General features: G+C 38.6%; 1 protein-coding gene across 1 annotated transcript; it reads right to left on the reverse strand.

Annotated features, from left to right (window-relative positions):
• Positions 1-3,444: 3,444 nt before the first annotated feature.
• LOC311085719 (uncharacterized protein) lies at positions 3,445-11,851 on the reverse strand. Its single transcript, XM_084118303.1, has 4 exons — positions 11,698-11,851; positions 7,250-7,561; positions 4,365-4,467; positions 3,445-3,793 (listed from the first exon to the last, which is right to left on the reverse strand). Exons 1-3 carry the CDS (start codon positions 11,750-11,752, stop codon positions 4,373-4,375), a joined length of 462 nt encoding a protein of 153 aa, XP_083974429.1. The 5' UTR covers positions 11,753-11,851; the 3' UTR covers positions 3,445-3,793; positions 4,365-4,372.
• Positions 11,852-12,547: the final 696 nt, after the last annotated feature.

A 12,547-nucleotide genomic window follows, 5' to 3' on the forward strand; every position in this document is an offset into this window, starting at 1 on the left:
TTGCCCTGCACTCTTAATAAACAAACTACAGCTGGTCCAAAACACAGCAGTTCGAGTTTTTACCAGAACCAGGAAGTATGACCATATTTGCTCGGCTCTGTTAACACTGCATTGGCTATAAATTTTAAAATATTGCTGATTACCTACAAAGCACTAAATGGTTTAGCTTCCCAATACTTGAGCGAGCTCTTAACACATTATAGTCCTTCACGTCTATATAGCGATCTCAAAATTCCGGCCAGTTGATAATACCTAGAATATCAAAATCAACTGCTGGCAGAAGATCCTTCTCCAATTTAGCTCCTATTTGGAACAGTCTTCCTAACATTGTTTGAGAAGCAGACACACTCTGTCAGTTTAAATCTAGACTAAAAATACATCTCTTTAACCGGGCATACACATACAACATTACACATTCCTATTATTCAAATCAGTTAAATGATTATTAGGCTGCATAAATTAGGTCAGCCAGAACCGGGAACACTTCCTATAACACCAATGTACTCGTTACATCATAATAAGAATGGCATCGCCATCTACGCTAATGTTAGTCTTTCTGCTTATTTTGAGGTTAACTGTAATCAGCCAGATCCTGGCCGTATCCAGATCAAATGGTGGACCTGAGCCTAGACACGACCACAACGCATCCCTGCAGCGTCAGCAGAGATAGACTCTCCTGTGTGAAGAACTCATCGACACGACAGCCATCGGCACTGATCCTCAACAAACTGATCCTGATGACTCCCATTTTCAACCAGATGGAACTGGATAATATTCTGAATGTTCTGATCCAATCTGACTTCTGACTTATAATGCTGCCTGCCCTGAATCATAATCATACACTGTTCCTTCAGTAGCCAGAGGAGAACTGGCCCCCGACTGAGCTTGGTTTCTCCCAAGGTTTTTTCTCCATTCTGTCACTGATGTAGTTTTGGTTCCTTGCCACTGTTGCCTTTTCCACCTTTGTCGCCTTTGGCTTTGGGCTTGCTTAGTTAATATTCCACAATATTATTGATCTGCCTGCATTGACACCATTATATGAGAACTGAACGCAGCTGGACAATGACATCACTGTTTTCTCCAGATCGGCTATATATATAAATTAACTAAATTAAAACTTTTTTGACAACAAAAATTAACCATCACTGAACTTACTTAAGCTGGACTATGACGCTAATTTCTTCTAGAAACAAATTTTGTTACATTATTACTGATTATTAAGCGCTATATAAAAGTGACTTGACTTGACAGGGAACACAGTCTGACCGAATGAAATGATTGAACAAACATTTTTCGGTCCTACACCTTTCCACAAATGATATATATTTAAAAAATGTTTATTTTAAAACATTTTATATTTTAAAATGTTTTTATACAATATTGGCACTTATTCCGAAATCCACAGCGCTTCAATGTATATCTGTTGAGTGATTTGTAATGAGCTATTAATCAATATTTATGCTTCTAAATATCAAATGATTTGAATGACTTCTTCAAGGATGATTTGAATGACATCTTCAAGCTTCTGAGATTTACTAATTATAAAGTTACATGTGAGAAAAGCACCGAACACCTGTTAAAAAAAACTATATGTACTGTTGTAAAGTTTTCTTTGATCGAAGCAGAGACCAGTGAGACAGTTGGGATCGCGTTCAACAGAAGTTATTCTTTATTGAGAACTCCACTGTACGCGGCTGTAGAAACTTCCAACATGATCTGACTGAGGGAACTTTACATGGTATCTTATAGGCCATTCAGTGGGCTGTCCCTAAAGGTGCTGAACTTACACACAGCCTTAGAGATGACTACTGAATCTAATCATCTAAAGACAATAGAGGCAATTACCCCCAACTGAGATAATGGTACCCCCAAATTGTATAAACAACACATGGTCACGAGAACTAAGACTAGGTAAACATTCACACATAGTTCAACTCTTAGTAGAAAGATCAAAGACTAACAATCCCCCTTCAAAGGAAACTGTTAAATCTAATCAGTAAATGGATGCCCTCATGTTCACCTTGAATGCCCAATACAGTATAGTTCACCTTAGTTTTTTATGTGATGTTATGTAGGGAAATAGGATCAGCAGATCTAAAAACATATTCTTAAATTTTAACCCTTCAGTACTCTTCTAGCTGACCCTGACAGCCGAGGTCACTAGGGTCACTCAGGCCTGTTGCCTACGCATCAATTCTTAGCTAAAACATTTGCTTTACTTTTCATTTTCAATCACTAGAGAATAATGATGAATACTGTCTGAACCGCTTACTGAGAGAGAGTACGTTATCAGCATGTTTTGGTAAAATTTCCTGGTCAGAGCTAGAGCTCAACCACCTCAGTGTGTGTGTGTGTGTGTGTGTCAGCACTCTTTTGTTACAGGATGTTCTGAGGTGAACTACTGTCACGCAGGGGAGGTAAAATGACCATCTGTCATCCAGATCATCGATGGAGATATTCTTCTCACTCACAGCCCATATGTGGACATTTTCTGTTTATCTGTGCCTTAACCAATCATCATTCAGCCTGACGTGATGATGTAGTTCAGTGACCTGTGTGAGAGTATATACGGCCTATGAACTCCTTGAGTGTTGAAACTGACTTCTGCTGATGAAACTGCAAACTATTCTTTAGTAAAAAATGTCTTCAATCTATGCATCTCTTGACTCCTGGTCTTCATTCATCATATCTGGTCCTACATTTTTTTTTTTTTTTTTTAGTATTTCTTGTATTATTTAGTTCAATGTTAGTCTGATGCCAGTCAGATCCCATTTAGTTAAAAAAAAGGTATAGGTAAAAGAACAAATGACCAACTTCTACTGATAAGACATGTTAAAACTTTGCATAAGCTTTCTTTTTGCCTTGACCAATTTCAGCAACTTGCAATCCATCCACCCTGTTCATTTTGACACCATATATTAGTCTTAGTTTTATCCAGTTTTAGCCATTGTCTTTATTGTGTATTTGCACATAGATAAATGTATGCAGATACTAATGGAACAGAAATTACACTTTACACCTATATGATCAGTCACAAATCCCCATGCAAATAAGATTACACTAAGAAGAAACACCAGTTTCAGATTATTTATGATATATCTGCTTTACAAATATCTGTGATACAGAAAAATTATAAATGAGAAGGATTCAGATTTAAGACAAGAATAGGAAGTCCAGGCAACAAACAGTAGTCCACAATAAAATGAATAATAAAAAAAAAAAAAAAAAATCATGGATTCATAAAATCACATTTTCTTTTGTATTTGATTCATTTTAAAAAGTTTGAAATATGAATCAGTTCAGTAAGATCATATAAAACAGCAGTATATATTTACTCGTGTTAAGTGAACTGCAGCCAGCAAACTATTACTCATGCTCGCACTCAAGCACAAAATGGACAAGAGACTGATTGTGATTCAATGCCCCAATATACCCACCGCAAAGGTATTTTTAGTTAAAAGTAAAAAGACTGTGAGACTATAGTTTACATTAATCCCTTCTCTTTGCATGACACATTGACATTACAGTACATAATAGCTCTTTCGGCATTATCCTGAACATTGTATAAGCATTCATTTAATGTGTCATAGAACGGAAGAAAGGCTCTCGGGAGCGTGTGCAAACGCCACATCCTCTTGAATCTTTCGCATAAAAAAAATGTTTCATTACAATCATTTCAGACATTGACAATAAAATGTGTCTACATGTTTACATTGTTACAGATTATTACACATTGATTCTCCTCATTATTCATCCTGATCCTGAGTTTGATTCACTTTATCTTCACTGAAACCTGTTATAAAAACACAGAAATATTCACAGTAAAAACACCAAGTTAAAAAAATGAAAACAGTAATGAATTAATAATAGTGTTGATAACAATGATGATAATAATATTAGCTATTTGTTCTCCTGCATTACACTTGTTTTTGTTTATAAGCCTGCACCATTGTAATGTATTTCACACTGTGGAGAATATTATGATTTGTAAATTTTAATTAAAATTAATATTTGTTCTTTAGTTTTTTATTTCTGATATGATGCTAATTAATGGAGAGTGATATCAACACTGACAGTTAGATTAAATGGATATAAAAGGACCACTGGCTCAGGAGTCAATAACAATTTTTTAAATTAAACAATCAATGGTGCCCAATCAATGGGGTAAATGACTAAATATTAAATGGCTAAAATATCCAGCAGCATTGTGTTCTTTGATCAAAACAGCACCAGATCAGCTCTATTTGTGTTAATGATAAGGTTGGCTGTTCTGTCTAAAGTAAAACAGCACAAGTTGTGTGCTGTATTTAATATGTCTGTATTAATGGTGTTTCTTTGTCAAGTTGTTTGTATGTAATACTTACAACGTTACTTATTCTTCTTGCAGTAAAAAAACAGTTACAGCCCAAACCATCAGAACAACACTGGCACCAGATATTCCTGATACAGCACCTGAACGATCTGAACCTGTAATGATAAAGACAGACATTAGTTTGAATATGTATGATCTATAACACACACTATAAACATCAGCACTATATAACCTGAGTGTAGATCTGATACTGTAATGATAAAGACAGACATTAGTGTGAATGTGTCTGATCTATAACACACATTATAAACATCAGCACTATATAACCTGAGTGTAGATCTGATACTGTAATGATAAAGACAGACATTAGTGTGAATGTGTCTGATCTATAACAAACACTATAAACATCAGCACTATATAACCTGAGTGAAGATCTGATACTGTAATGATAAAGACAGACATTAGTGTGAATGTGTCTGATCTATAACAAACACTATAAACATCAGCACTATATAATCTGAGTGTAGATCTGATACTGTAATGATAAAGACAGACATTAGTCGCTTCATTCCACTTATTTCTGCTGGCTTGCTCAATTGTGCCGCTGACAAGCCTTACGACAGCCTCTGGTCCAGACAGTGGAGACTCCGCCCCCAGCTGGCCCGCTGTTTGGGACCACTTCGGGGTCGCACAGCCACACCTGTTGCCCCTCCGGACTCGTTCCTCCGCCACAGCTGGCCCTGGGGCCCCGCAGAAATGCATTCCCCAGTGAGCCTTCTTGCACTATGGTGCTAAAATCAGGAAGAGTTGGAGCAGGTCTTGTTAGCTGCCCCTTATTGGCCAACCGACCTCTCCTCTCAACAGCCTTCCTGACTCCTTCCTCTGAGTACATTCTCAGGGATGGGGCATGATAGGACCCGCGTCTAGACTTGGAGAGTTCCAGGTCTGGTTCTAAGTAGAATGGGATGCAGAGGTTCTGGTTACTACCGCAATAACTTTTATGCCGTAGAAACCATCACTTCTGTGAGCACCCTCAAGTGAGGCTCCCTCCCCTTAGAAGTGGAACCTATTCGTTGAAGTGAGTCTTCTCTTCTCTTCGTGAGGAGATCCCGAAGGTGTTCGATCACTTCAGTTCTCCCTTCCTGCTAACAGTTGGAGTGAGGCTGTCTCCTCCACCTCAAAATGTTGTGACCTCTATACTGACGCACATCATGATGCAGTGGATACAAATCCAGGGGGAGTGTGACTTGATCGTCAGGTTCCTGAGGGGAGCAAGGAGAAATAACTGCCTTGCCTGCAAGAGTAAATAACTCTTTACCTTCTTGGGACTTATCTCTGGTGCTACTGCACTGCAGAGACCTCCCTTGAGCCCTACAGGCAGTGAGTTAAAAATTCTGTTTTTAAAGAAACAGTTCTCCTGCTTGTTTGGTCTCTTTCTAGAGGGTAGGGACTTGCCCGAATTTTCGGTCAACGAATCGCGCCTGGAATTCGGGCCGGCTAACTCTCATGACTCCTGAGACCCCGGCCTGGATATGTGCACAAGTTTCCTACCTCTCCTACGGGACCAGGTGGTGAGCCTGCAAGCGCTGCCCCGGAGGAGGCAGACCTAGCCCTGGCTTTTCTATGTCCGACCGCTCAGTATGGTTATACATGATCAGAATGCAAAGCCTAGGCCTTAGACCAGCTCTGTCTGTTACGGAAACCATCAGAAGGGAAGGCTGTTTCCAAGCAGAAGTTGGCCCACTACAAGTGGTTGCCTTCGTCTTGGTGAGAAAGTTTCCCAAGATGCACATGCCCACCTGGGCGGTGAGCTCCTCCTAAGCGAGGGTATTGCTCCCTCCTAGGCGTTGACACAGAGTGCCTCGCTGAACAGATGTTAAATAGAGTTGGGGGCTGGGCGACACCTATACACGTTCGCTAGAGAACTAGCCTATGTGTCGAATCGTTGCTTCCCGTGGGCTTCCTTCACATGAAGCCAGTTTCACTGTAAGCATGGTTCGAAGTGTTCAAACCGTGCCATTCCCCTCCTATGGACTGGATACGTTTGCAATTCTTACACCAGTTGAGTTCCCTCTTAAACCGAACCCTGTTGAGTTCCTCTTTACCCTTCGGCAACGGATGTGGCGGAACGTCCGAAGCCAGGCCTATCACTCGTATGCACTGGTGGAACCCGTGTTAGGCTGGGTCCATATGTTGTGATCCCTATGGCGATCCCATAAGTGTATTCTTCCACGGTACGGCTCCCTGCGGCGAGCCAGTGTCTTCCCTCGGTAGAGTCCCCTCTGCCATCACTGTCGGTTGATCCTCCCCCGTTTTAGGCTGGAGTCATTCCAGTGACATTCCATATGTTGTACTGCCCAGTTTTCCGCCCAGTCCAAATGTGTATTCTCCACATGTTACCTCCCTTCGGGCAGGATGTGGTTTCCACAGCGTCCCTTCCTTCCTTGACAGGGTACGCTTTCCCAGTGGTCCTGTGGAACAGTATTTGACTTCCCTGACCTAAGCCTTGCACTTCTCCGCCTCAAGAGTTGCGGGGGGGCAGGAGTTGCGGTGGCGCTTTCCATAATAAGATCCCATTCAGTCGACGTCGACTACGTCTGACGTTCTCGACTGAAAGGGAAGGTCCTGGTTGCGTATGCAACCCACCGTTCCCTGAAGGAGGGAACAGAGAACGAAGTCCCTTAGCCACTATAGCTGGACCACCGATGACTCCGAGTTACTCTCGGCTGCTGATAGTGATCAAGGTCTATTGGCTGAGATGTTTATAGGGGTCTGCTAATTGTCACACATGTAGAATGTGTTGTATATGTTGTCAAATGTAATTATTTCATGCATATACTTTGAAACCATTTCAAGTGTAACTTTCTAAATATCTAAATAATTTTTAGAGCACAGATGTAAATAAGATGTTGATACTGAAAGATTTTATCTACTCACTCTTGACAGTAACACTGATGATCCTTTCTAAGGTGTGTGAGCTGCTGATCATGTTCAGATGATAATCTTCAGAGTCTGTGATTTCAGAGTCACTGATGATGAGGGATCCAGATTTTTCATTTAGCTGGAGTCTGCCATTGAATTTCTTATCACTGGTGTCATATAATGACATCTGATTGGTCAATTTTATGATTTTTGCAATGACATGGTCTTTAAACTTCCACAATATCAGATCATATATCTGTTTATCAATAACACCAGTGCGTAGAGTGACAGATTCTCCTTCCTTCACTGATACTATCTTCATTTCATCTGTCACGACAACAAACACATATGAAGAACATTATTATTACTCATATGAATAATGATTTTCTAATCACACAGTTAAGTGTTCTTTGGTTGATAACTGGCAATGTCCAAATTAAAGAACAAGCAGCTCATTTCAATAAAGATCAATGAAATCTACCAATACACAAACAAGCAGATTCTCTGATTGTCTATCTACACTGGATCAGCAAATTAAAAAATCACTTGGCTTGGCAAACAATATGTTCATATAACATCGACCTCTGGCATTCCAAATAAACTAACATGAGTGGAGAAAATTCTCTCCTTCTGTCACATGCTCTCTGTTCTATTACAGAATGTCAAGCGCAAAATAGTTTAGAGTCTGTGGTTCTTCCTCCATCACTAATATTGTCGTCATTTTACCTTTCGCAGCAACAAACACATGAAGAACATAGATCAGTGGTTCTCAACTCCAGTCCTCGGGACCCGCTGCTCTGCACATTTTGTATGTCTCCCTTATTTAACACACCTGAACCAGATCATCAGCTCGTCAGGAGAGACTCCATGAACTGAACTGAGTGTGTCAGATAAGAGAGACATACAAAATGTGCAGAGCAGTGGGTCCCGAGGACTGGAGTTGAGAACCACTGACATAGATTACACATATGAATAATCCATTGAATAACTGTTTTATATCTGGGTATGATTGGTGTTAAAAGTTGTTATTACCCCAGATATTACTTTTTTGTCATAAAATAAATCATTTGTTGGTAACACAATACAATACGGGTGCACTAATATGCATTAATTCATGCTTAACTAATGCACAGATAATCATGTGTTAATGTATGAGTCATGAGGAACTAAACCATTAATTAATGATTACTGCATCAGCAACTAATAAAGATTCTAAATGATTGATAGATTAATATGAATTGTTATTAATTAAATGTGTCATAATGTATTCATTCCTTAATAACTTATTTTGTTAACTAAAAGTGTCAATTAGTGTCAATTAATGCATTAATTACCACAGTTCGTCAAAGGAATGTACTTCAGCTTCCAGTTGTCTGCTTTAATTAATCATTAACTAGAGCTGCAAATGTATCATTATGTTATGACTTGTTGAGGCACATGACTATTAACTAATTGTTAAGTAATATGCCATTTATGGGTTTTGACAGTTTGCACATGCAGTGAATGTAATGTCAGAGAATGTACTTGAAGGATATGTGAGTTGGGCTGCACACTATCAGCACACCAGAATCTGAAATTCTGACGCTGTTACACTGTGTTTAAACTGGACGAGACCAGCTGTCATGACAGACCATCGCAAGTCCATTTGTCCTTCGTAACAGAACTAGCACAAGAGCTCTGAGTAGCCTATACGTCAGGAATAGAGTGTGGCATCGGTTTACTGTAGGGGTTTTGTCGTGTAGCGTCGCGTCGCATCCAGTGTAGTATCACTGACTATAATGGACGTTCTATTTAGGGATGTCCCGATCAGTTTTTTTTGCCCTCGAGTCCGAGTCCGAGTCATTTGATTTTGAGTATCTACCGATACCGAGTCCCGATCCGATACTTCTATAATACATAAAAAAAGAATAAAGAAGAGCGAAAAAACAGATCCAGGATGTTCCTTATTTTTTATTTAATTCACCTTATTTTAACATTCAACAACTCTGTTAACAAACAGAGCACTTCTGTGAGGTAGCTTGAACAATCAAGTAATAAATAACATAAATTCTTCACTTTTGGACTTTAGTGCAACAGTAAATATAAAAAAAGTCTAATATATAAACAAATAGCACCTCAACTTAAAATACCCGGCAGGCATGTAAACAAATAAAAAATAAAAGTGCCACAGTGTTTGCAAAGCCAGTAATGTGCTTGTTTCACACTGCACGCGTTAGCAGAGCGTGCAGCGCGTATTTTTTTCGCCGCCCATGTTAACCGATTAGAGCATTCACACCGCACGCAGAGGTGGCGCGGCAGTGCGTAGCAGACAAGAGCAGCAGTGCCGCGATAGTTTCGGCGCCAAGTCTATTTTTGCTGCGCCGCTTACGCTGAATTAAAGTGACAATGCATTGATCATGGCCAAAATACACCGCAGTTTTATCCAAAAAGTGCATTGATGATATCTATTGTGTTTTAAACAGTCAATCAAATGACCAACAGCAATTTAAAAAGAAAACAAATGTCCAAAAACAAACTTGTTGCCAGAACAATAAAAACAAAGATGAACCAAAAGTTATATAAATGAAATTATTAATAAAATAAGCTTCTTGACAAGTCTTTTCTCTTAAATGTATTTGAAAACGAAATAAAGCAATGCCAACTTATCCATTATAGAGTACTCTGTCTGTACACAACCCGCGGTTCAGCCGCGCGTGACAAACGCTGCCAGTGTGAAAGCAAAACATGCGTGTCCTGCTCCTGCCATAGGCACTGCTCCTGCGCTGCTTACGCTCTGCTAACGCGTACAGTGTGAAACCGGCGTAACTCTGTGCCACCGCATAACTATAGATGTGTTAAAAAATAATGAGAATATATATATACATATATATCCGAGTCCTGATCGGGAGGTAACGTCCGATTCCGATCGAGTCTGAAAACACGTGATCGGGCCCGATTTCCGATCACGTGATCGGATCGGGACATCCCTAGTTCTATTGTCTTTGTCCAGTCTAGACATAGTGTTATGAAATAACAGTGCTCAACCGCATATTTCCAGTGTTCCACAACCTCAAGCTTAACCTGACATAGTCCTGTGCCATGAACAACAAGGTTCATCGGACCCAGTGAAATCTTGGTTGTAGATGGTTGGAAATTGAAATCCATGGCTTAGTGTGGATGTCAAAACCAAAATGGCATATTACTTAACAATTAGTTAATAGTCATGTGCCTCAACAAGTAAAGTTATAACATAATGATACATTTGCAAATCATTAGCTAATGATTAATTAAAGCAGACAACTGGAAGTTGAAGTACATTGCTTTGACAAACTGTGGTAATTAATGCATTAATTGACACTTTTAGTTAATAAAATAAGTTATTAAGGAATTAATACATTATGACACATTTAATTAATAACAATTCATATATTACTTAATTATTAATCATTTAGAATCTTTATTAGTTGCTGATGCAGTAATCATTAATTAATGGTTTAGTTCTTCATGAGTCATACATTAACACATGATTATCTGTGCATTAGTGAAGCATGAATTAATGCTTATTAGTGCACCCGTATTGTAAAGTGTTACCCATTTGTTTTTATTTTGTGATTTCAATGACATATTTCAATGAGTATTGTACAGTATTGTACAGATCTATACATCACTTTTGCAGCTTAGATTAGAGTAGCTGTTATTTTTCTCATTGGCAGACAGAGCGCAGAAGTGAGAGGCAGTGATGGGGAGGAAAGTAAAGCACAAGTTCTCTGGAAAAAGTAACCTGCTATGACACCGTTTATTTTCAGTCAGGGAGAACAAAGAATTAGATGGTGCCAGTAAAAACTGAGCTTGGTCCAGCTTGTTCCAACCTCTTGCAAACGGTGACTTGCATTTAAGAGATTAATTTCCTTCATGCAGTTCTTATATTTTGTTCTTATACATGTCCATGAATGTCCCCACATGACATTTTTCATAGGTATAAGTATAATAAGGATTAAAAAAAAATCTCAAATGGACATATGGTATAAAATTGTAATTGTTCAGGTCTTAAAAAAAAAACATTGAATTTGACGTAACCTACTGAATACCTGGAACTGAAAAAAAAAACATGACATGTTTGGTAATTTTGTCATGTGTTTTCTATGAGGTGCAGAGTTTTTTATGCAGGGTCACAGCTCAAAAAAGACAGTTTATATATATGATGTAATGTATATTCATTGGATATTTGCTACACCACCCCTGGACCCTGTATAAATGCTAATGTGCCCAAGTAAAAGCTGAGAAGGATTTGTGAGTATCAATTGACATAGTTCATGACTCTGTCCCAGGCCTGTAAATTCATTCACTGGTGAAAGAAACTAAGAATGAGGCACAGGAAAAAATATTGGAGATAAAAATCTAACAGTAAATTTATGTTCATTTGAGCATGTTACTGTTTACTAGAGTTAGAGTCAATAATAGAATTGAACAGAACAGCTACTCACCAACAGCAATATATAATTTTCTGTGTAAAATCATACTGATGGTGTTGATCTCCATTTTATAACCTCCAAACTGATCGATGCGGATGTTTTTGATGTTGAGGTCTCTGGTTTGATCATTCAAATCAATGTTTCTCCATCTCGTGTCAACAGGGCTGTTTAATCCATTAACTTGCGCGAAACCATCGCTGGTTCCGAGGTTTGTAAATTGTATTTACTGAAAGATTTTGCTATCAAAATTGTAATGAATATTGACAAACCATACGTCATTTGAAAGTTTAAAGGCTCGATCATCGATATCTACGATCATAATGTCACAGTGACAACATAATTTTAATTCGTATCAAGAATTCGCAACAATTCACACAACATCGAATCTGAGAGTTCTGAATTATTTTTTGTCCAGTGAAAATGGCAGACGAATTCAATAAATACAAATACAAGTGTAGTTTTAATGGCAATAAAGCAGAGCTTGTAATCATTTAAGAAATGTTAGTACCAAAAGTGTTGATTAAAGAGGAATATCGATTAATTCGACTTTGTTTACATAACATGTCTTCAGATTTAATAATAATAATGTAAATTTTCCAGTGAATTATGAACACCAATGTTGTTTCAGTGGTAAACGTTATATTGCCACATTTGCTTGTGTCTTAGGAACACAATAGCCCCGCCCCCATCATTCTCTGTGCAGTGCTGACATTCAAAACATTATAATAGCATCACCAGCTGTTGGGACATCCAAATATGCCTGACCTATAACTGCACACAGGAAGCCAGAGAAAACCAGTAAAGTTTTGATGGATGGAAAATGTAGCCAACAAATACCATTACAGAGAATTGTTTGTATTCC

This window comes from Abramis brama, assembly GCF_963993115.1.
Source record: "Abramis brama genome assembly, chromosome: 6".
Taxonomy (NCBI): Eukaryota; Metazoa; Chordata; class Actinopteri; order Cypriniformes; family Leuciscidae; genus Abramis; species Abramis brama.

Coding starts and splice junctions, on each gene's coding strand:
- LOC311085719 (XM_084118303.1), bottom strand. CDS start 11,752: ATGGAGATCAACACCATCAGTATGATTTTACACAGAAAATTATATATT. Junction 7,562..11,697: donor AAAATTATATATTGCTGTTG/GTGAGTAGCTGT, acceptor TTGTCGTGACAG/ATGAAATGAAGATAGTATCA. Junction 4,468..7,249: donor CATCAGTGTTACTGTCAAGA/GTGAGTAGATAA, acceptor TTATCATTACAG/GTTCAGATCGTTCAGGTGCT.